This window comes from Bufo bufo, chromosome 9 (assembly GCF_905171765.1).
Source record: "Bufo bufo chromosome 9, aBufBuf1.1, whole genome shotgun sequence".
Classification (NCBI taxonomy): domain Eukaryota; kingdom Metazoa; phylum Chordata; class Amphibia; order Anura; family Bufonidae; genus Bufo; species Bufo bufo.
This window is the reverse complement of record NC_053397.1, coordinates 107,832,262-107,856,015: the sequence shown is the minus strand read 5'-3', so window position 1 is coordinate 107,856,015 and position 23,754 is coordinate 107,832,262. Positions and strand designations below refer to the sequence as shown.

General features: G+C 42.8%; 1 protein-coding gene across 2 annotated transcripts in view; it reads left to right on the top strand.

The window, feature by feature from the left end:
* Positions 1-23,754, top strand: part of TPR (translocated promoter region, nuclear basket protein) — a 213,965-nt gene that overhangs the window by 13,950 nt on the left and 176,261 nt on the right. For both annotated transcript variants that reach the window (XM_040408451.1, XM_040408450.1), the window contains exons 3-7: positions 6,734-6,807; positions 7,384-7,480; positions 11,103-11,206; positions 15,778-15,942; positions 16,519-16,611. In XM_040408451.1, coding sequence (XP_040264385.1) covers positions 6,734-6,807; positions 7,384-7,480; positions 11,103-11,206; positions 15,778-15,942; positions 16,519-16,611 — 533 coding nt within the window. The remainder of the gene's footprint in view (positions 1-6,733; positions 6,808-7,383; positions 7,481-11,102; positions 11,207-15,777; positions 15,943-16,518; positions 16,612-23,754) is intronic.

The window sequence follows — 23,754 nt, the reverse complement described above, 5'->3', positions numbered from 1 at the left end:
CTCTCACATACAGGACTCCCTCCTCTCACATACAGGACTCCCTCCTCTCACATACAGGACTCCCTCCTCTCACATACAGGACTCCCTCCTCTCACATACAGGACTCCCTCCTCTCACATACAGGACTCCCTCCTCTCACATACAGGAGCATTTTTACACAATAAAAGCACATAGAGCTATGGGGACTGGGTGTTGCGGATGTGCTAGCGGCCATCTAGCAACCCATGTCCTCTGCTCTATACACAAAATCCTGGTGACAGGTTCCCTTTAAGTAACAGTAACCAAGACTCGTCAACAAATGTGCAAGCTCACATCGAACAGCACCCAACATGGCACTTAGCTGACGCCCATTTGATACAAAGAGTTGATGGTAGCAAGACGGCTGACCTTGATGATGTCTTCAATGGAGCTGAGCTCTCTGTCCCAAAACTAAGGGAGTCATTTACTATCAGATATACGCCAGTTTTCTCGGGTATATCTGTCAGATTGCGGCGCAAAGGTTATTTGTGCCACAATCTGCGACTGTTTCCTACTCACGACAGGTCTAAAGGGGGTGTGGCGTGGGCAAGAAGAAAATGGTCTAAATTTAAACCAGCAATGAAGCTGGCTTACATTTAGACTAGGGTTGGGCGATATCAAAAATAATCCCACGATAACGATATATAGAATGTTATTGCGATAACGATATATATCACGATAAATGCCCATTTAGAAAACACACTTAAAACATGTACTCATGTTTCCTTGTTGCCCCCCCCATACATTATAATGTCTCCTTTATGCCCCCATGCAGTAATATCTGTTAGTTGCTCACCAAGAACGGGGTCACCATTTCCCCCAAATCTGATGCAGCGGCCGTTCCCCCTGCTGCTCCATTCATTCTCTATGGGAGTACTGGAGATAGCAGCGATCAGCCTTCTTCACCGCTCCCATAGAAAATGGGACATCCTGGCGGAGAACCCTGATAAGTGGGTTGTTCAGAGTGTGCCCATTGTCAGGAAGGGCACCTTGGCATCATAAAGATGCCTTTTAGTCAAATAAAACATTGGGGGTCATTTACTAAAGACTGGTGCTTCCCATATGGGTCTTAGTCCCTACACACTACAGCCATATTACCGTAACCCCAGAGTGCAGCCACTGTTCTCAGCCCCGGCCTCTCTGTGCAGCAGCCATTTCTTTGTGATCTAAAGGACTTATACCCCTGTGAGTAGGGTTGTCACAATACCAAAATTTTTATTCCATTTAGGTCCCATAAAAAAATAATGCAATACTCGATACCAAGCAAAAGAAAAATTTAAATATAAAAAAGGTTTGCATTCCTCAGTTTATAAAATGTGTGGCCCATAATGGAACAGTCCTATCCTATATATTTTATTTTTTTTAGGGGAGGAGGAGACAAAAAAAAATGAGAATCGTGTGATTCTTGTTTTTTCTTTTTCGGCGTTCACCAAATAGATATTTTTCAATACTTTAATAGCTTGGACTTTTTCGGACGTGGTGATACCTAATTAGTTTTTTTATTGTTCTATATATTTTTTTTATGTAAATTGGGAAAGGGGGTGATTTAAAATTTTTAATATTTTGGTGTTTTTTACTTTATTTAATAACTATTAGCCCTCATAGAGGGTAGAACCTGGGATCTTTTCGTCCCTTGTTCTATGCACCCTAATAGAGATCTATTAGGGTGCATAGGCTCTCACACTGTTCCTGCTGCCCTGTGCTTTGTGCACACGGCAGCAGGGAGATTACCATGGCAGCCATGGATGGCTTCAGTACCGTCTTTGCTGCCATGGTAACCAATCGCAGCCCTGAGATTTCCCTGTTGGGGCTCCGATCAGAAGCTACCACTGCACCACCAATTAAGAGGAGAGGGGACCCTGTGGCCACTGCCACCAATGATTATAACATTGGGGGGGCTTGGGTGCACTGCGGCACCAATGAATGTAATTAACCTCATAATACAAATATAGACTGTGGGTGCCAGCCAGGGGCGTACATAAAAATCACTGGGCCCCATAGCAGGAATCTAAATTGGGCCCCCATTCCCCTTTTTTAGCCCCTCCTTTTGTTCCATGAACTATTTTTGCTGCTGCGTTTTATAATTTATGCCATCAGGGCCGGATTGGGATTCCAAAACAGGCCTGGCACACAAGAGGTATAATAGATACAGTGTGTACAGATGTATAGTATATTCCCTAGTGTTCTGATATGTGAGGTACAGGGTATAATATATGCAGTGTGTACAGGTATATAGTAAATACAGCAGTGTATTGACACCTCGTACCTCACATATCAGTACACCGCTGTATATACTATATATCTGTACATATGAAACACAGAGAGGAAATGCACCAAACAGAAATGCTACTGACTATACTGGGAAGTCATACATGCAGGTATTAAAAGCTGAGACTTTCGCCAATATGTTCCAGTCAGGAAGATATCGGAGCCCATCAATGCACCACGTCACGGTCACTCAGCATGGCAAAGGGTCCTAGCCGCTACACTAACTATGGTGTGAACATGGTCTGGGGGTGATATAATTCAGCACACAGCCAAGCCTCCACACAAAGGCCCAGCATGAATACTGTGGTAGTACAATGTGAATGAGGCCAGGCCGTGAGCCACACCTATGCCAGACCATGTGATGGAGGTTACCAGGTGCAACAGAGTGTCCAAACACACTCAAATCTAACTATATCTGTACATATTGCATGTATAATACTGTTATATATATATATATATATATTTGGAAAAATGAGGAGGCAGCACACTGTATAAACGAGGGGTGCACGTCCGGCAAATGTGGACCATTATATATATATATATATATAATGTGTATTGATGTGAGGCATACAAGGTATAATACTGTAGATGCAGTGTTTATAGAAATATGTGGTCAGTTATACATTATGGTCACTGTGTGTGAGGTACATGAGGTTGTGGTCACTGTAACTGTCTGAAGTATTATACATGAGTGAGCAATGAGTAAAAACAGGGCATGGAGGTGGTGTAAATGATGAAAAGTGTAGGACCTCCTCTTTCCACTCCATTCCAGTCTGTATGGATCAATGCAGAGCTGCTTGTGAACTTCTAATACTTGCTGTTAGGGGTTGAAGGACCTGTGATGATGTCATCACAGGTCCTGGCAGATATTCCTTTGAAACCTAGGAACTACACCATTTTTGGTGCAGTTCCTTTGCTAGATTCTGCAGGACCTGTGATGTTGAAGATGATGTCATCACAGGTCCTGGCAGATGCACTGTTCTAACCTGAGAACTACACTTTACACTGTGCAGTTCCCTTACAGGACCTCTGATGACATCAAAGATCCTTTAGCTTTAGAAAGATAAACAGGAGCAATTAGGGGGCGGGGCTCTCCTCCACTTCGGGCCCCTCTTTCTCACGGGCCCCATAGCAGCTGCGTGGTCTGCCTATATGGTAGGTGCGCCACTGGTGCCAGCCATATCACACAGCTTGCACTCTGCCTCAATGACTGGGATCCCGCCGAACTGTGCCAATTAACCCCTCAGGTGCTGCATTTGAGGGGTAAATTGCCTCGGGTCGTGGTATCGCCGCTTCCTTTTAATTGAGACCGGGTGCCGGATATGTGATACGGCTGGCACCCGCAGTCTATATATGAAATGAGGGTAGTTCTAATTGCTGGCGCAGCGGCCACAGCCCCTCCCCTTCTCGCTTTTACCTTCTCATTGGTGGTGCAGCGGCCACAGTCCCTCCCCTCTACCTCACTATTACCTTCTCACTGGTGGCGCAGCAGCAGCCGGATCACAGTAATGAATATTGTTTATGCTTAATACAAACGCAGGCTGCGCTGCGGGTGCCGGCCATATACCATACCCGTCACCCAGCCTCTGACAGCGTGCTGCGATCCGCCGCTATTAATCAGTTAGGTCACGCTACCGTTTGCCTGGACCGTATTCTGTTCCCTGCCTGTATCACTACATGCACCTCCACCTGTAATATGGGTGCCATACTTTAAGGACCTCACGTATTGGGCCAGGCCTGAAAACTCACACCCGCCATGGTGAAGATGGCGCTATACTGCGGAATGCAAGCTGGAACATGGTGCCAGTCTCTCTGCAGTCATTGTCAGCATGTCTGTCTGATTAGATACCTGCAGCCAGGGGTGTATCTTAGCACGGCATCACCATTGGCAGTGGCAGCAGTCTACCTATTTGCCACCCGCCTCACCTAACCCCACGCCATTCCCATGCTATAACTATAATTCACCCGCAGTGAACGGTAGCTGGATCCATTACGCTAGCAGCCGTATAGTCGGGAAGGTTGAGCTGGGAGCACGTGACTGAGCGTGATAGCCCCCTGACAGGTGATGTGATCCCATCTATAATTCACTCAGTCTTAGAATATTTATCAAGCTCTGCAGCGATCGCAGCGCGCAGTCATAGAGGCTGAGTATGGGATATGGCCGGCACCCGCAGCCTGCATTTGTATTAAGCATAAATTATATTTATTGGTGGCACCCGCCCCCCCCCACCCAAGTATTATCCTCATTGGTTGTGCAGTGGCAGTTCTGATTCGAGCCCCAGCAGTGTAAGCCTGAGGCTCCGATCCGTTACCATGGCCGCCTTGACGCTATTGAAGCCCTGGCTGCCGTAGTCGGTTCCCTGCTGCTTTGTGCACAGTGCAGCAGGGACAGTGTGAGGTCCTATTCACCCTGATAGAGCTCTATCAGGGTGAATAGGACAAGGGATGAAAAGATCCCAGGTTCTGGCCCCTAAGGGGGAAATAGTTATTAAATAAAAAGTAAAAAAAAAAAAAGTTTAAATCACCCCCTTGCCCAATTTTACATAATAAATATATAAACAATAAAAAAAACACCATATCGCCACACCCGAAAAAGTGTGAGCTATTAAAATATTAAATATCTCTTATGCTGTGAATGCCGTAACAGAAATAAAAAACCTGCAATTTGCCATTTTTTGTCACCTTGACCCGACAAAAATTAGGATCGGACTGTTCTATTATGGTCCAGTCGTTCCAAAAAATGTGGAATGCACGCTGCTTTTTTGTTTTTTTCTCCCCCCCCCCCCCCCCCCGTGGTATCGCAATACTTTTTTATGGTATCAAAATAGTCAAGCGCTATGCGCTTCCTGTTCCGGCCCGGCGGTCATGTCACAGTGCAGGAGCTGTTGGGTCTTTCACAGACCTCGATCAGCCCTGGTCTGAGGCTGTACAGTGCAGTACACCGCTATACATCCCCCATAGAGGCTGTACTTCCCCTGTAACTACTATGTCAGCCCCAGTTACAGGAGAAATCAATAGTGAAAAAATAAATTGTCGTTAAAGGGAACCTGTCATGTGGATATTTGATTATAATCTAACTATTATATACAATCATTAACTACTAAAAAGTGCCTTAGATGTATTCACTTACTGGTGTGACAGACGGTTACCTCATAATATACACACAAAGATGCCGCATGCTAATGAGCTGATTGGAGTCCAGCGTGATGTCATGGAGTCCAGCGTGATGTCATTGCTTCTAACTGCCACTGATCTGCTGCTGGCACCCGCCTCCTGTATTAAAGGTTAATTATCACTGGTGGCAGTGGCCACAGGGTCCCCTCCCCTTCTCATTGGTGGCAGCTTCTGATCAGATCCCCAGCAGTGTAATACTGGGGCTCAGATTGGTTACCATGGCAGCCAGGACACTACTGAAGCCCTGGCTGCCATGGTAACATCCCTGATGCTGTGTGCACAGGGCAGCAGGGAGAGTGAGATCCTATTCACCCTGATAGAGCTCTATCAGGGTGAATAGGAAAAGGGATTAAAAGATCCCGGATTCTAGGCCCTAAAGGGGGAAATAGTTATTAAATAAAGTTAAAAAAAAACCACTAAAATATGAAGTATAAATCGCCCCCTTTCCCAATTTTACATATTAAATATAAATGAATAAACATATCACATATTGCCACGTCCAAAATGTCCAAACTATTAAAAGATAAAAAAAATCTATGCGGTGAACGCCGGAACAGATAAATAAACTGCACGAATGCACGTGGCTTTTTTGGTCTTTTTTTTTTTTTTTTTTTTTTTTTTTCACATGGTATCTAGTATCGTGATACTTTTTTTATGGTATCGAAACCGAATCAAAAATTTGCTATTGCAACAACTACTCGCGCATGAGCGAGATTACTGCGCACTAACTTGGTATCCTCGGGGAGCAAGGAGGAGATTCGGAGGATGCGGGGCGGTGCTGGGCTCCTTCACAGTGGGCTAATCCTTACTTGATATATATAGATATATTATATATCTCTATCACTCAGCTATGGGGAATGTTACGGATATGCTAGCAGCGATCTATGAGCGCATGTCCGCAGCTCTATAGGCAAAATCCAGGTGTCCGAATCCATTTAAAAAGGACAGTGTTTTCTGACAACAGGGAGAGGCTTATTGAGAAGCGCTGTAGGGTTAGTAAAAAGGAGGAATTTGTTACGGATCTCAACCATTCATATGTTGTACATTCTACATCATTATGTGCACATTAGTTACTGGAGCTCTTTGGCGTTTACGTGTGCGCAGTCCTGGATGTCGTCTGAGTTCTTTTATCTATAAAACCAATAAAACAGTTGCATAATTAAAGGGAGGGAAATTATTGTATTTGGCAGTCTAGAACTTTAATGTATTATGTAGTTTCCCTTATGTCTGATACAAAGAAATTGTCTTTACCTGTGTGTTCACATTGTTTAAGGTGACGAACAAAAAGAATTGAATGAGAAAATGAAAGATCTTGAGACGTCCAATGTCCGCCTAGTGGCCTTACAGGTTTGTTGGCATTTATTTATTTTGTTGAAATACAGAATTGTAGAATATATGGCTCTTTAAACCTAAATCTTTAAGTGGCCAAGTAGATTATAGCTGGATTTGTTTTAAAATGGTTACATATGTAATACCTCTTTAGAAGAGTTAATGGACACCTATTATTGGTTGCCAGTACCGGTGATGAGTAAAATCTCCTTTTCCACTGGATAGGGGATAACTGACTGATCAGTGGGGGTCCTAGCTGTCTGACCTCCATCATTCATTCAGTTTTTTCCTAGCCATGGAAAATGGATAACTGTTACCAGAATACCCCTTTTAATGTGCTCGATCTACTAGTTTAGGGCCTTTTACTCTAAAATGTCTGACCTCCTGGAGCCTCAACGATCCTGGGAATAGAGGGATCATAGCCCCTGTCCTGATGAGGCGGCATGTCAAGCATGCATACTTCCAGCATCTTCATTCTCTATGCCTGGGACTGCTGGAAATAGCAGCATGATGTTCTCTGCTATATCCCATAGAGAATTGTAGTGTTGGTCCACTTTTTACTTCTAATGTAACTTTCATTTTGCTACTTTTCAGAGTCAGCTAACAAGAGCCAAAGATTCTGTTGATGCTGAAAAGAGAGATTTAGTTCGGACAAATGAGCGCAGGGCCCAAGAGCTGGAACATCTTAATGGTGAGGAACTTACGTAAAGCAAGACATTACCATATTTCCATTTTTTACACTTCCACCATTGCACCATATGTGGAACCTCCAGGATAGTGAAGGATTTAAAGTACCCCTCCTCATCAGCTTTGTCCTATGAGGTCTTGTAGCTCTTACTAAGGAGGTGAAGCACATCTTCTAGACTTCTATATCTTGTTTTATCTACAAGAGCAGAATTGGTGAAGGCCGCTAGAAGTCTATATGTAGTAGTGGTCTGACAACTTGAACGCAAATGTTTCACATCTCTGAATATTAAGAGATCTGAAGCGTGCAAATCTAAAGGAGCTTGTAAGATTGTGAGATTACTGCACATCAGGTTATACCCATTATGTACTGAAATTTTTATTTTGTGCTATTGAGAAAAAAGATTCACTCTTGACATGTTTTAGAATATAGTGGCTTCAATTGGGGTTTTTGACTTTGATCAGAGACACACTGTCGATGTGAGGAAATATCTCTACACAGAACACTCTACAAATGTTGCTTCTGAAACTAGATGAAAGGAAATGCATTAAACACATTGGAGCAGATTTACTAATCCTATAGATGGCACAACGCATTTTCTTCTAGCTTCATATTTATTTTAATTTTATTTTTTCAATGTTGAAATCCACAGCAAAAAAGCGTAACATTAAGGCCCCTTTCACACGAGCGAGTTGCACCCGCACTGAATCCGGACCCATTCATTTCTATGGGGCTGTGCACATGAGCGGTGATTTTCACGCATCACTTGTGTGTTGCGTGAAAATCGCAGCATGCTCTATATTGTGCGTTTTCCACACAGCGCAGGCCCCATAGAAGTGAATGTGGCTGCGTGATAATCGCAAGCATCCGCAAGCAAGTGTGGATGCGGTGTGATTTTTCACGCACTGTTGCAAAGATGACATTATTCACTGTATTTTCTTTTATAACATGGTAATAAGGGAAAATAATAGCATTCTTTAATACAGAATGCTTAGTAGGTCAATTGAGGGTTAAAAAAATAAAATAACTCACCTCCTTGATCGCCTAGCAGCCGGTCTCTTCTTACTACTTTAATAATGAGCTGCCAGCTAAAGGACCAGTGGTGACTTCACATCACATGGTCCATTACCGTGGTGAAGGACCATGTGATGAGCTCAGTGACGTCACCACAGGTCCTGAAGAAAGAACAGGAGACCGGCAGCTACGCGATCAATTGGAGGAGGTGAGTTGATTTTTTTTTTTTTTTTAACCCTCAATTGACCACCTACTAAGCATTCTGTATTAAAGAATGCTATTATTTTCCCTTATAACCATGTTATAAGGGAAAATAATTACATCTACACAACACCGAACCCAAACCTGAACTTCAGTAAAGAAGTTCGGGTCTGGGTACCAGATTCCGTTTTTTATCACTCGCGTGCAAAATGCATTTCACCCGCGTGATAAAAACTGAACAACGGAACGCAATTGCATACCTACTCACGCGGGTTTGCTGCAATGCACCCGGGAGGCATCCGGACACTCGTCTGCAAGGGGCCTAAAACTTCCTGTTTGTTCCCCTAAAATGACCAGGCTTGCCGGTCGCACAAGCTCGCGGCAGCTCCATTAATTTATGTGGGAGTTCTGGAGATGGCTGAGCACGGCACTCTCTGGAACTTCCATAGAAATTAATGGAGTGGCTGTTCTCCTGTGAATAGGGGATAAGTTGTACCTACCGGAATACCCCTTTAAATGATACAACATTCTAGTAATACTGAATATTTGGACTGGTTTTATTAAAACCATTCCAAGGATATACAGGGAGTGCAGAATTATTAGGCAAGTTGTATTTTTAAGGATTAATTTTATTATTGAACAACAACCATGTTCTCAATGAACCCAAAAAACTCATTAATATCAAAGCTGAATATTTTTGGAAGTAGTTTTTAGTTTTAGCTATTTTAGGGGGATATCTGTGTGTGCAGGTGACTATTACTGTGCATAATTATTAGGCAACTTAACAAAAAACAAATAAATATATACCCTTTTCAATTTATTTTTACCAGTGAAACCAATATAACATCTCAACATTCACAAATATACATTTCTGACATACAAAAACAAATCAGTGACCAATATAGCCACCTTTCTTTGCAAGGACACTCAAAAGCCTGCCATCCATGGATTCTGTCAGTGTTTTGATCTGTTCACCATCAACATTGCGTGCAGCAGCAACCACAGCCTCCCAGACACTGTTCAGAGAGGTGTACTGTTTTCCCTCCTTGTAAATCTCACATTTGATGATGGACCACAGGTTCTCAATGGGGTTCAGATCAGGTGAACAAGGAGGCCATGTCATTAGATTTTCTTCTTTTATACCCTTTCTTGCCAGCCACACTGTGGAGTACTTGGACGCGTGTGATGGAGCATTGTCCTGCATGAAAATCATGTTTTTCTTGAAGGATGCAGACTTCTTCCTGTACCACTGCTTGAAGAAGGTGTCTTCCAGAAACTGGCAGTAGGACTGGGAGTTGAGCTTGACTCCATCCTCAACCCGAAAAGGCCCCACAAGCTCATCTTTGATAATACCAGCCCAAACCAGTACTCCACCTCCACCTTGCTGGCGTCTGAGTCGGACTGGAGCTCTCTGCCCTTTACCAATCCAGCCACGGGCCCTTCCATCTGGCCCATCAAGACTCACTCTCATTTCATCAGTCCATAAAACCTTAGAAAAATCAGTCTTGAGATATTTCTTGGCCGTGTCTTGTTCAGTGGTGGTTGTCTTTCAGCCTTTCTTACCTTGGCCATGTCTCTGAGTATTGCACACCTTGTGCTTTTGGGCACTCCAGTGATGTTGCAGCTCTGAAATATGGCCAAACTGGTGGCAAGTGGCATCTTGGCAGCTGCACGCTTGACTTTTCTCAGTTAATGGGCAGTTATTTTGCGCCATGGTTTTTCCACACGCTTCTTGCGACCCTGTTGACTATTTTGAATGAAACGCTTGATTGTTCGATGATCACGCTTCAGAAGCTTTGCAATTTTAAGAGTGCTGCATCCCTCTGCAAGATATCTCACTATATTAGACTTTTCTGAGCCTGTCAAGTCCTTCTTTTGACCCATTTTGCCAAAGGAAAGGAAGTTGCCTAATAATTATGCACACCTAATATAGGGTGTTGATGTCATTAGACCACACCCCTTCTCATTACAGAGATGCACATCACCTAATATGCTTAATTGGTAGTAGGCTTTCGAGCCTATACAGCTTGGAGTAAGACAACATGCATAAAGAGGATGATGTGGTCAAAATACTCATTTGCCTAATAATTCTGCACGCAGTGTATTTATTTCAAAACCAGTTTGAAGATGGCTCAGTGGTTAGCGCTGGGTTTTTAGGCTTCAAGCCTACCAAGGACAACATCTGCATGGAGTTTGTATGTTCTCCCCGTGTTTGTGTCTCTTCTGGGTACTCCGGTTTTCTCCCACACTCCAGACATACTGATAGGGAACTTGGATTGTGAGCCCCATTGGGGACAGCAAATGATGCTAATGTTTATAAAGCACTGCGCAATATGTCAGCACTATGGAAGTAAAATGCGTTTTCTCTCCAGTTGCCTTATGTTTGTCTCCTTTCCTTGTACTTTTGTATCAGATGACATAAAACGTCTTAATGAAAAACTGAAAGATGCCACTGCTGCAAAGATAGAGCTGCAGTTAAAGCTGGATGAGTTACAGACCTCAGAAGTGTCTATCAAAGTAAGTTATGTTTTGGATTGCCTACTTGTATTTGTACCCGTGTGTCTGTTTTAGCAGAGAGATGGTGAAATAGTTAAATATGCAGGAGAGGTTAAATGGGTTTTCCGATTATTTTATACTGCTGACCTACCGGTATACCTCAATTTACCAAACACAGGGCCATCCATTGCATAGCGGCTCTGCTCTGAGGGTAGGCCATTAGTATAAAACTTTGACAACCTTTTTAAAGGGGTTTTACCATCACATGCAATGGGGGTATATCGCTAGGATATGACCCCATTGTCTGATAGGTGCCAGTCCGGCTTCTGAGACCTGCACCTACAACAAGAACGGAGCGGGGAAATGAACGGAGGGCGCACTGCACATGTACAGCCGCCCTCGCTTCATTTCAACGGAGCCGCCGAAAATAGCAGAGCACTGGCTCGGCCATTTCCGTCTGCCTCATAGAAATGGGAGCAGCGAGGAGCAGAGCTTGGTGGTGGCGGGACCCTGGGAAACCCAGGGTCCTCCAGCCACAGCTCTCCCTGCTCTGTTCTCCTTGCAAGGTGCGGATCCCAAAGGTGGGACACGTACCTATCAGACAATGGAGCCATATCCTAGTGCAGTGATAGGCAAACTGCAGCTCTCCAGCTGTTGCAAAACTACAACTCCCACCATGCCCTGCTGAAAGCTGTAGGCAGCCTTTGCATGCTGGGAGTTGTAGTTCTGCAACAGCTGGAGAGCCGCAGTTTGCCTATCACTGTCCTAGTGATATGCCTCCATTGTATGTGATGGGAATACCTCTAACTTCCTATTATTGGTGATGCTGTATGTTAAAGGAAATGTCACTATTTGGGTTTAATTTAATTAAAAAACTTTATTTTTATTTTTGGGTAGTGGTTTAATTCATGTTATGGAGGCAGCCATGTTCTATAGAGTTGCTATCTCCTCAAGTCGGGAATTGAAGATCTCTAGATTGCCTTACAGCAGCTCATGACCCGGCAGTGTCTACTGCACATGCTTCCCTCTCCCGCTGGTACTGAGTGGGAGGCAGCCTGTCACTTCTGTCACGGAATCCGCATCTCGCCCCATAATACACAGTGATGTATATTGCAGTGCCACGGCTGTGTCTTCCATACATGCTGATACAGCAGGGGTATACACACCTGCAGCACTGCAATCCACATCTCCTGAACTGTGTTAGTGTGACATCATTATTCAATGCAGGGCCATATGTGGCTGTAGCTGGCAAATATGGGGGCTGTGGCTGGCAATTGAGACAAGGAGGCTTTGGCTGGCTAATATGGGGGTGAGTTGTGGCTGTCAAATATGAGGACGAGGATGGGGCTGGCTAATATTGGAGGGTACTGCTCACATAAGTGAAAGGCGGTGTGGCTGGCAATTGTGTGGGGTACAACTGTTGCTGGACATATGAGGGGCAGCTGCCAGCATGATTGCCAGCCACAGATGTAATCATAATTTTTAGCCACAGTGCGGGTGCTATGCGTTCACATGACGCATTGCACCCATGCGGGAAAACTCGCTCGTTTGAAAGGGGCCTAATAAACAGATACTGAGTGCACCTAAAAATGTGTCCCCTTTGACCTGTATGTGTAGATGAAGCATACTTCAGCTGTATAGTCTGTGCACGGTGTGAGTAGGGCCTTCAGTAGTACAATGGAGCTGTTGGCTGTCCCTCCAGTGATAACCTAAGAGCTCATTCACACAACCGAATAGCTGTGGTGCCTGAATGGCAACCCTTTGACTTGAAAGGGTCCGCAATCTACAAGGTACAGATATGGGATTTTGATCTGTGACTCCACACCTCAAATTTTTTTTTCTTTAGCTGAATGCTAACCCATTCGGTGTACATTCTTCTGGTACCTGTGTATTGGGGACCGCTATTTATATACGCTTGTGTGCATGAGCCCGAAAACAGGAAGAATGGTCTAGTGGCCAGGGTGATAACTACAACAGTTAAGCCTTTTTATTGTATGGATAATAGCGTGGAAAATAAAGCCTGCAAATTTTACTTATTTTTTTTCCTAAAAACTTGGTTTAAATGTTATTTTCTGATACATTCCCTTTAAGAGGACCTGTAAACTCTCCTGACTTCTGTTTTAGTAAATGTATGTTGACTAGGTCAGGGATCAGCAAACTTCACTCCAGCTGCTGTGAAACTACAACAAGCAAACATGCTTGGTTCTTCTATCTCTCCTAGAAGTGAATAGAGCATTATGGGAGTTGTAGTTTCTGAAGAGCTGGAGTGCCGGAGGTTGCAGATCCCTGGACTAGCTTTTAGAATTCATTTTGTTGTTAGTCAGTTTAGGGTATAAGTGAGGTACATGGTAACTAAATTGTCGATTTATGCATATATTTCCAATAGAAAGGTGCTTCAGAATTATGGTGAATACAACTTGCCTGCAGAGAATACTGTCATGTATTGAAAAAGTTATGGACTCTTGGGAGAGGGAGGTTAAAAAACTTTCATGCGGCCTCATGGGCACCAGTCCATAGAAAGTATGCCCTAGAGCTGGAAGAAGGGAACTAATCTGATAGGGGCTTGTGTTAGGCTACTTTCACACTTGTGTTTTTCATTTCCGGCATAGAGTTCCGTCCTAGGGGCTCTATACCGGAAAAGAACTGATCAGTTTTATCCCAATGCCTTCTGAATGGAGAGCAATCCGTTCAGGATGTCTTCAGTTCAGTCTTTTTGACTGATCAGGCAAAAGATAAAACCGCAGCATGCTACGGGTTTATATCCGGCCCAAAAAACTGAATACTTGCCTGAATGCCGGATCCGGCTTTTTTTATATTTTTTTTTATAGGAATGTCTTGCCGCTAGATCCGGCATTCAAAATATCGGCATGCTGGATCAGTCCTTATGGTCTGCGCATGCGCAGACCGGTAAAAATGTGAAAAATCGCAACTGATGAGTTTGTCCGTATGACAAACTGACAGACGGATCCGTTCTTGCATTGCATTTGTAAGACTGATCAGGAACCTGATCAGTCTTAAAATCTAATCAGTTGGCATACGTTTTGCCGGAACTGTCTGCCGGATTCCTCTGCCGAAAGTACGGAAGTCGCCTTAGACAGGCTGATCAGCAAGTGATTGTTCCTACCAACAATTGCTTGCTAGCAGAGGAGACTGATGCTATTACATGCAGTGATCTCCTCCACAGCATGGGGATGAGCAATAGCTAGGCCATCGCTCGTCCCCTTACTGTCTAGTGGTTTGCCGGCGGTAGATCGCTATTAGACAGCACTATCGGCTGCTGACAAGTGCTGGTCTTTCATCATGCTTAAAAATCTGAATTGCCTGATGAACGAGTAAACGCGTGTTCATCAGGCAATCTGCAGCAGTATTACACTGCAAGATCGCTAAACAGCGTTCATGCTAATGTTCGTTAGTGATTGTTGGCTAAAATATCAGCCAGTGTAATACAGCCTTAAGGTGCGTTTACATGTTCCCAACAATCTGCCTAAGGCCCTTTTCAGACAAGTGGGTGTCATGCTGCAGACCCGCAGCACCAGTCCTGAACTTCCAGCACTGCCGGGTCACATTGCAGTATATTGACTTTGTGATGCTATGTAACCCTTACAGTTCTGCAATGTATTAAATAACACTGACAGCATTATGTACATTCCAGACCTACGGGTTACATAATTTATAATGCTAATATAATGCTATGTGACCCAGTCAGTGCTGGAAGTTCAGAACGGGTGCTGCACTGAGTCCGCAGAGTGACACCCGCTCGTCTGGAAGGGGCCTAAACATGCCACCAATCACCTGATGAACAAGCTAAATGCTTTTTCGTCAGGCGATCCTGTAGTTCGTGCAGGCACCTAAATTATCTTTTCAGGGCAGCAGATCATGCTGTCTAAATAGTGGTATTTTGCAGCTCTGAGGACGAGCAATGGTGACTGCTCATTCTCATAATGTGAAGGAGATCACTACATGTACAGTGAGGAACAAAAGTATTTGAACACCCTGCGATTTTGCAAGTTCTCCCACTTAGAAATCATGGAGGGGTCTGAAATTCACATTGTGGGTGCATTCCCACTCTGAGACAGAATAAAATTAAAAACATTCTGGACACTCGCTTTGTATGATTTTTTTTTTTTTTTTTTTTTTTTTTTTTTTTTTTAATGAATTTATTTGTCTTGCACTGCTGGGACCCACACCTATATCGAGAACAGAGCCTCGCAAGTGAAGGAGAGTGCACTGCACATGCGCAGCCGCCCTTCATTCATTTTCTATGGGGCCCGGAAAAAATAGCTGAGCGGCTTTTTCCTTCAGCCCCATCGAAATGAATGGGATCTGGGGCCACGCATGCGCGGTACGCTCCTATTCACTTCTATGAGGACTCCGGTCCACCCACCTCCTTGCACATATAAGACAATGGGGGCATATCCTAGCAATATGCCCCTATTGTCTATGATGAGACAACCCCTTTAAAATTCCTTTCTTGAAATTTTCTCTTTGTTGTACCACATAGTATTAGTGGGGCAAGTTTAAAAGCCTAACTAGCTCTTAATACTTTGTTTTTTGCCTGATTTTAATCTTATTTTTACCTCCCTCCTCACAAGTATCGTGAGAAGCGCTTGGAGCAAGAAAAGGAACTTATGCAAACCCAGAACACTTGGCTGAACAATGAACTGCGATCGAAAACCGATGAACTTTTATCTGTTCAGAGACAGAAGGGAAATGAAATCTTAGAACTTAAAGGATCTCTGGAAAACAAAAAAGATGAGGTGACTGGCATTTAATTGTCTCAAGAAGTTAATTACAACATATCTTGCCTTGGGGTACTTTCACACTTGCGGCAGAGGATTCCGGCAGGCAGTTCCGTCGCTGGAACTGCCTGCCCGATCTGGCAATCCTGATGCAAACGGATGGCATTTGTCAGACGGATCCGGACTTTTTTTCCATTTTTAAAGGTCTGCACATGCGCAGACTGGAAAACCGGTTCCGCTTTGCCGGAACACTTAATGCCGCATCCGGCACTAATACATTTCAAGGCATTCCGGCAAGTGTTTAGGATTTTTGGCCGGAGAGAGAATCGCAGCATGCTGCGGTATTTTCTCTGGCCGAAAAACGTAAGAGAGACTGAACTGATGCATCCTGAACGGAATGCTCTCCATTCAGAATGCATTAGGATAAAACTGATCTTTTTTTTTCGGTATTGAGCTCCTGTGACGGAACTCAACACCGGAAAAGAAAAACGCTAGTGTGAAAGTACCCTTACACTCTTGCGCTCAGTCTTTCTTGCTTTATTAGAATATGTTCAGGTTGTTAGAAAGCTGATAAAATGTTTTTCATCTTGCAAGGTTATTCGACTAGAGGAACAGGTTAAAAGTCTGAAAGTAAGCAACGAAAAACTACAAAAACAAGCTGAAGATCAGATGATTAAACTTAAAGAGGCAAGTAAAATGTTTTTTAAAAATCTCTGTACAGTAGTTAATAGACAATCATGTTCTCATTCTGGATAGCGGCATATTTTTGTGTATGTGAACAGTTATTTTCATCAAACTTCCATGTGTTTGTTCATTTAAAGGGGTTGTGCAGGCGGTATATACTGATGACCTATCCTTAGGATAGATAATCAATATCAGATCGACAGGGGTCTGACAACTGCAATTTTGAGAAAGGCAGTGTAATGAAGAGGAAGTATAGTTTGCATGGAACGCTTTCTTCTCTTCAAACAGCTTATCGGCAGGGGTCAGTAATGTCGGACCCCCACCAATCAGATATTAACCCCTTCCCGATATGACGTAATAGTACATCATGGCGGCAACTGACTTGCTGCTTTTTGATGTACTATTACGTTATGGTGATCAGGCTGGCACCGGAGCGGTGCACGCCTGATCACTGCCGTGGCCCGGCAGTGCCTGATAGCTGTCCGGGACAGCACTCATCTCAGGTTAATTTGCATATGTATAAAATCATCATTATTTTTATATTTTTTTTTTACACAATAAAAGCACACAGAGCTATGGGAACTGGGTATTGCAGATATGCTAGCGGCCATCTGGCAGCCCATGTCCTCAGCTTTATACACAAAATCCTGGTGACGGGTTCCCTTTAAAATAAAAAAGCACCCAAAAAAGTAAAGAAAAAAAATAAATGCCCCTTTCCCCTGATTTTATAATAAATTTTTTTAAAAAGGTGGGGAAAAAAAACACACATTGGGTATCGTCTCGTCCGTAACGACCGGCTCTATAAATATCACACGATCCACCCCGTCCAATAAACACCATAAAAAATTAAATAAAAACTGTCAGTCATTTTTGTCACCTAACATCACATAAAGAGCAACACCAAACGATCAAAAAGCTGAATGCCCCTGAAAATAGTACCAATCAAAGGATCACATCAGCCTGCAAAAAATTCTAAAATAAATCTATGGCTCTCAGACATAATTTTGAAAGTATAAGAATTTATACATGTTGGGTATTGCCACGTCCTTAACGATCTGCTCTAAAAAAATATCACATGACCTAACCACTTGGTGAACGCTGTAAAAATTAATAAACTTTGCCAAAATAACCCCTTTTTTTTGTCACCTTGCCCCATAAAGTTTAATAATGAATGATAAAAAAATCATATGTACCCAAAAATGGTACCAATAAAAACGTCTACTTTCTGCAAAAAACGAGCCCCTGCACAAGACAATCGGCAGAAAAAAAAGGCGTTCAGAAAATGGACACAAAAATGTGATTTGTTTTTTCAAAAATGCTTTGTGTAAAACTGAATCTAACAAAGAAAGAAGACCTATTTGATATAATTTCGTCCATAACAACCTGCTCTATAAAAATAGTACATGATCTACCTTGTCAGATGAATGTTGTAAAAAATAGCTGTGCCAAAACAGCAATTTTTTGGTTACCTTGCCTCACAAAAAAATTAATATAGAGCAATTAAAAATCATGTACCCCAAAATAGTGCCAATAAAACTGGCACCTTATCCCCTAGTTTCCAAAATGGGGTCACTTTCTGGGAGTTTCTACTGTAGGGATGCTTCAAATGGGACATGGCATCTAAAAATCAGTCCAGCAAAATCTGCTTTCCAAAACCATATGGTGCTCCTTTTCTTCTGTGCCCTGCCGTGTGCCCTTACAGCAGTTTATGACCACATGTGCATTGGGTAATAAATATTGAGTTTTGTTTGGTTGTTAACCCTCGATATATTAAAGGAAAAAAATAGAAAATTTGCCAAAAAAGTGAAATTTAGAAATTTCATTTCCATTTTCCTTTTCATTCTTGTGGAACACCTAAAGGGTTAACAAAGTTTGTAAAATCAGTTTTAAGTAACTTGAGGGGTGTAGTTTCTACAATGGGGTCATATATGGGGGTTTCCACTATGTAAGTCCCACAAAGTGACTTCAGACTTGAACTGGTCCTTTTTAAAAAGTGGGTTTTGGAAATTTTCTTAAATATAAGAATAGCTTCTAAAATTCTAAGCCTTCCAACGTCCTAATAAAACTGAAATACAAAAGGGGTTGGTCAGCACATCCCATCTAAATGCACAGGTGCACACTGCTATGACTGGAAACATAAAACAACACAACATATAATGCAACAGCTCTCTGCAAACCAAATAAAGTACAAAAACATTATAATGCTTATGCTGTGCTAATAAAGTAGAGATGCTTGACAAATACATTTTGTACAAAATTATTTGAGCCAGTCTACCACACATCAAGGCGATCTCTGTAAGATTGGAACCTAACACTAAGTTCTACCTGTTAAGTGCCATGACAGTGACCATGAAATTCAGGGGGTGTAGGTTTGAAGCATGTGCTATATATATTGTGATATATTATTTTCTTCTGTATGTGTACAAAAAAGACAAATTACAAAACTTTTCAAGAATTTTTAATGTGCATCGTGTAAGATCTTTTTCCAAACAATGTAAATATGAAGACTAAGTGTTAGTAAAACACAAATTTCATACATGTCTCCCAGAGCCAGTGCCATCGGCCCCATGGCATTTGCCATCATCATCATACATATCCCTCAGAGCCAGTGCCATCTGCCCCATTGCATTTGCCATAATCATACATGTCCCTCAAAACCAGTGCTATCGGCCCCTTTAGCATTTGCCATCATCATCATACATGTCCCCCAGAGCCATTGCCATCAGATCAGCCCCACGGCCATCCTTTGCAAATAGATTTTTCTTGTGCTCTGGCAGCAGGCACAGTTTCAACATGCCCAGAGCCTCGGCGTGCACCATCAGCATTACGGCCACTTCCCAGTCCCTTAATGCTCGCCGCCGCCTTATTAAATGTTATATGCACGCTTGACACAAGATGTGGCACGGATGTCACAGCAAGCACAGTATATGGAAAAAGTACGTAAAAGTATGGAAAAAGGAAAATAGATTTCACTTATATTTTTACTATCTCTCTCTTGTCCTGACACACACACACTATTGCAGCGCAGATGTGACAATTCACTGTAGACGCAGTTTATAGGCGAAGTGTGGATAAATTATGGAAAAAATACTTTTCCCAATATCTGGGCCTGACACAGACGCTATTGCAGCAGGAAAAATGTGGATAAATATTGCAAAAATATAATTGTCTTCAATAATCTTCTTATCTCTGCCCCTGACACACAGAAGGTATTGCTGAACAGGTGTCACTGCAGACACCCTCTATAGAAAAAGAATTGCAAAAAATCTAAGACTACTTTTGGGTCTTTGAAACGTTTTAAAATTGAATAAATTGCGGTCACAAACACCCTACACTATCTGTCCCTTCCTAAGCGCAGCTCTCACTGACTCGCAATGAGCTGAACATGCGTCATCGGGTGCTACAGGGAGTGCAGAATTATTAGGCAAGTTGTATTTTTGAGGATTAATTTTATTATTGAACAACCATGTTCTCAATGGAAATTGGCAAATGTCGTGCCCATTCACAAGAAAGGTAGTAGGGAGGAATCGAGCAACTATAGACCAGTGAGTCTGACATCAATAGTAGGCAAATTAATGGAAACCCTATTAAAGGATAGGATTGTGGAACATCTAAAATCCCATGGATTGCAAGATGAAAAACAACATGGGTTTACTTCAGGGAGATCATGTCAAACAAATCTTATAGATTTTTTTGACTGGGTGAATAAAATAATAGACGGTGGAGGTGCAGTAGACATCGCATATCTAGATTTTAGTAAGGCTTTTGACACTGTCCCACATAGAAGACTTATCAATAAACTGCAGTCATTGAGCATGGACTCCCATATTGTTGAGTGGATTAGGCAGTGGCTGAGTGACAGACAACAGAGGGTTGTAGTCAATGGAGAACATTCAAAACAAGGTAATGTTACCAGTGGGGTTCCACAGGGATCTGTACTGGGACCGATTTTGTTTAATATCTTCATAAGTGATATTGCAAAAGGCCTCGCTGGTAAGGTTTGTCTTTTTGCTGATGACACAAAGATATGTAACAGGGTTGATGTTCCTGGAGGGAAACGCCAAATGGAAAAGGATTTAGGAAAACTAGAAGAATGGTCAGAACTCTGGAAACTGAAATTTAATGTGGATAAGTGCAAGATAATGCACCTGGGGTGTAAAAACCCAAGGGCAGAATATAGAATATTTGACACAGTCCTGACCTCAGTATCTGAGGAAAGGGATTTAGGAGTAATTATTTCAGAAGACTTAAAGGTGGGAAGACAATGTAATAGAGCAGCACGAAATGCCAGCAGAATGCTTGGATGTATAGGGAGAGGTATAAGCAGTAGAAAGAGTGAAGTGCTTATGCCGCTGTACAGAACACTGGTGAGACCTCATCTGGAGTATTGTGCGCAGTACTGGAGGCCATATCTCCAGAAGGATATAGATACTCTAGAGAGAGTTCAGAGAAGAGCTACTAAACTAGTACATGGATTGCAGGATAAAACTTACCAGGAAAGATTAAAGGACCTTAATATGTATAGCTTGGAAGAAAGAAGAGACAGAGGGGATATGATAGAAACTTTTAAATACATAAAGGGAATCAACTCGGTAAAGGAAGAGAGCATATTTAAAAGAAGAAAAACTACCACAAGAGGACACAGTTTTAAATTAGAGGGGCAAAGGTTTAAAAGTAATATAAGGAAGTATTACTTTACTGAGAGAGTAGTGGATGCATGGAATAGCCTTCCTGCAGAAGTGGTAGCTGCAAATACAGTGAAGGGGTTTAAGCATGCATGGGATAGGCATAAGGCCATCCTTCATATAAGATAGGGCCGGGGGCTATCCATAGTATTCAGTATATTGGGCAGACTAGATGGGCCAAATGGTTCTTATCTGCCGACACATTCTATGTTTCAATGAACCCAAAAAACTCATTAATATCAAAGCTGAATATTTTTGGAAGTAGTTTTTAGTTTTAGCTATTTTAGGGGGATATCTGTGTGTGCAGGTGACTATTACTGTGCATAATTATTAGGCAACTTAACAAAAAACAAATATATACCCATTTCAATTATATATTTTTACCAGTGAAACCAATATAACATCTCAACATTCACAAATATACATTTCTGACATTCAAAAACGAAACAAAAACAAATCAGTGACCAATATAGCCACCTTTCTTTGCAAGGACACTCAAAAGCCTGCCATCCATGGATTCTGTCAGTGTTTTGATCTGTTCACCATCAACATTGCGTGCAGCAGCAACCACAGCCTCCTAGACACTGTTCAGAGAGGTGTACTGTTTTCCCTCCTTGTAAATCTCACATTTGATGATGGACCAAAGGTTCTCAATGGGGTTCAGATCAGGTGAACAAGGAGGCCATGTCATTAGATTTTCTTCTTTTATACCCTTTCTTGCCAGCCACGCTGTGGAGTACTTGGACGCGTGTGATGGAGCATTGTCCTGCATGAAAATCATGTTTTTCTTGAAGGATGCAGACTTCTTCCTGTACCACTGCTTGAAGAAGGTGTCTTCCAGAAACTGGCAGTAGGACTGGGAGTTGAGCTTGACTCCATCCTCAACCCGAAAAGGCCCCACAAGCTCATCTTTGATGATACCAGCCCAAACCAGTACTCCACCTCCACCTTGCTGGCGTCTGAGTCGGACTGGAGCTCTCTGCCCTTTACCAATCCAGCCACGGGCCCTTCCATCTGGCCCATCAAGACTCACTCTCATTTCATCAGTCCATAAAACCTTAGAAAAATCAGTCTTGAGATATTTCTTGGCCGTGTCTTGTTCAGTGGTGGTCGTCTTTCAGCCTTTCTTACCTTGGCCATGTCTCTGAGTATTGCACACCTTGTGCTTTTGGGCACTCCAGTGATGTTGCAGCTCTGAAATATGGCCAAACTGGTGGCAAGTGGCATCTTGGCAGCTGCACGCTTGACTTTTCTCAGTTAATGGGCAGTTATTTTGCGCCTTGGTTTTTCCACACGCTTCTTGCGACCCTGTTGACTATTTTGAATGAAACGCTTGATTGTTCGATCACGCTTCAGAAGCTTTGCAATTTTAAGAGTGCTGCATCCCTCTGCAAGATATCTCACTATTTTAGACTTTTCTGAGCCTGTCAAGTCCTTCTTTTGACCCATTTTGCCAAAGGAAAGGAAGTTGCCTAATAATTATGCACACCTAATATAGGGTGTTGATGTCATTAGACCACACCCCTTCTCATTACAGAGATGCACATCACCTAATATGCTTAATTGGTAGTAGGCTTTCGAGCCTATACAGCTTGGAGTAAGATAACATGCATAAAGAGGATGATGTGGTCAAAATACACTCCCTGTATATAGCACCCGATGACACGTTCCAGCCAATTACTGTAATGCCAGTAGCCAACATGGCATTACAGTGATGGCAGTACTTTCCGGCACATTTATTGGCACTTAGCAGCCGCTGTACGTGCGGGGAGGAGACTCGAGCATGGCACTCGAGCACATGCGGTACTCGGCCGAGTACCCCCATGTGCTGAGCATAGCGATGCTCGAGCTGGACAGGTATTCGCCCGAGCATGCTCGCTCATCACTAGTCATAAGATTTTTATTTCTGGATTTATTAAAGCAGGAGTGAACAACTTGCTATCCACATTACTATTCTGTGCAGCCCCCAGAAATCTGGATACAAAAATGCTTTTCTGTTTCTGGAAAGACATTTGTCCATCCAGTTCGGCCTGTTATCCTACAAGTTGTTCCAGAGGAAGGCAAAAAACAACAACCGGTGAGGTAGAAGCTAGCATCATTTTAGGGGAAAATATCCTTCCCCAGGTGCCATCAGGCAATTAGAAGAACTCCCTAGAACAATGACCCTTTTCCAGAAATCTAGTAACTAGAATTCTCCTATAGAAGATGAGTGGCATGCAGAGCTGGAGCAGGTAACTACTAATGCTCCAAAAAGGAGCAGTAGAGAGGAGGCGGTCTGTGTAGCTCTCTCCTTTGTACCTTATATGGGAGTTGAGAAATCCCAGGTTGCTTTTGCAACTCTCATAAGGCAGGTGTTAACTAGATTACAAAGATATATTCCTATCGTGACACATCCTCCCAGACTAAGCCTAAGGGCTTCCATTAATCATATACAGGAGTACAATATTGGGTATACAGTGGG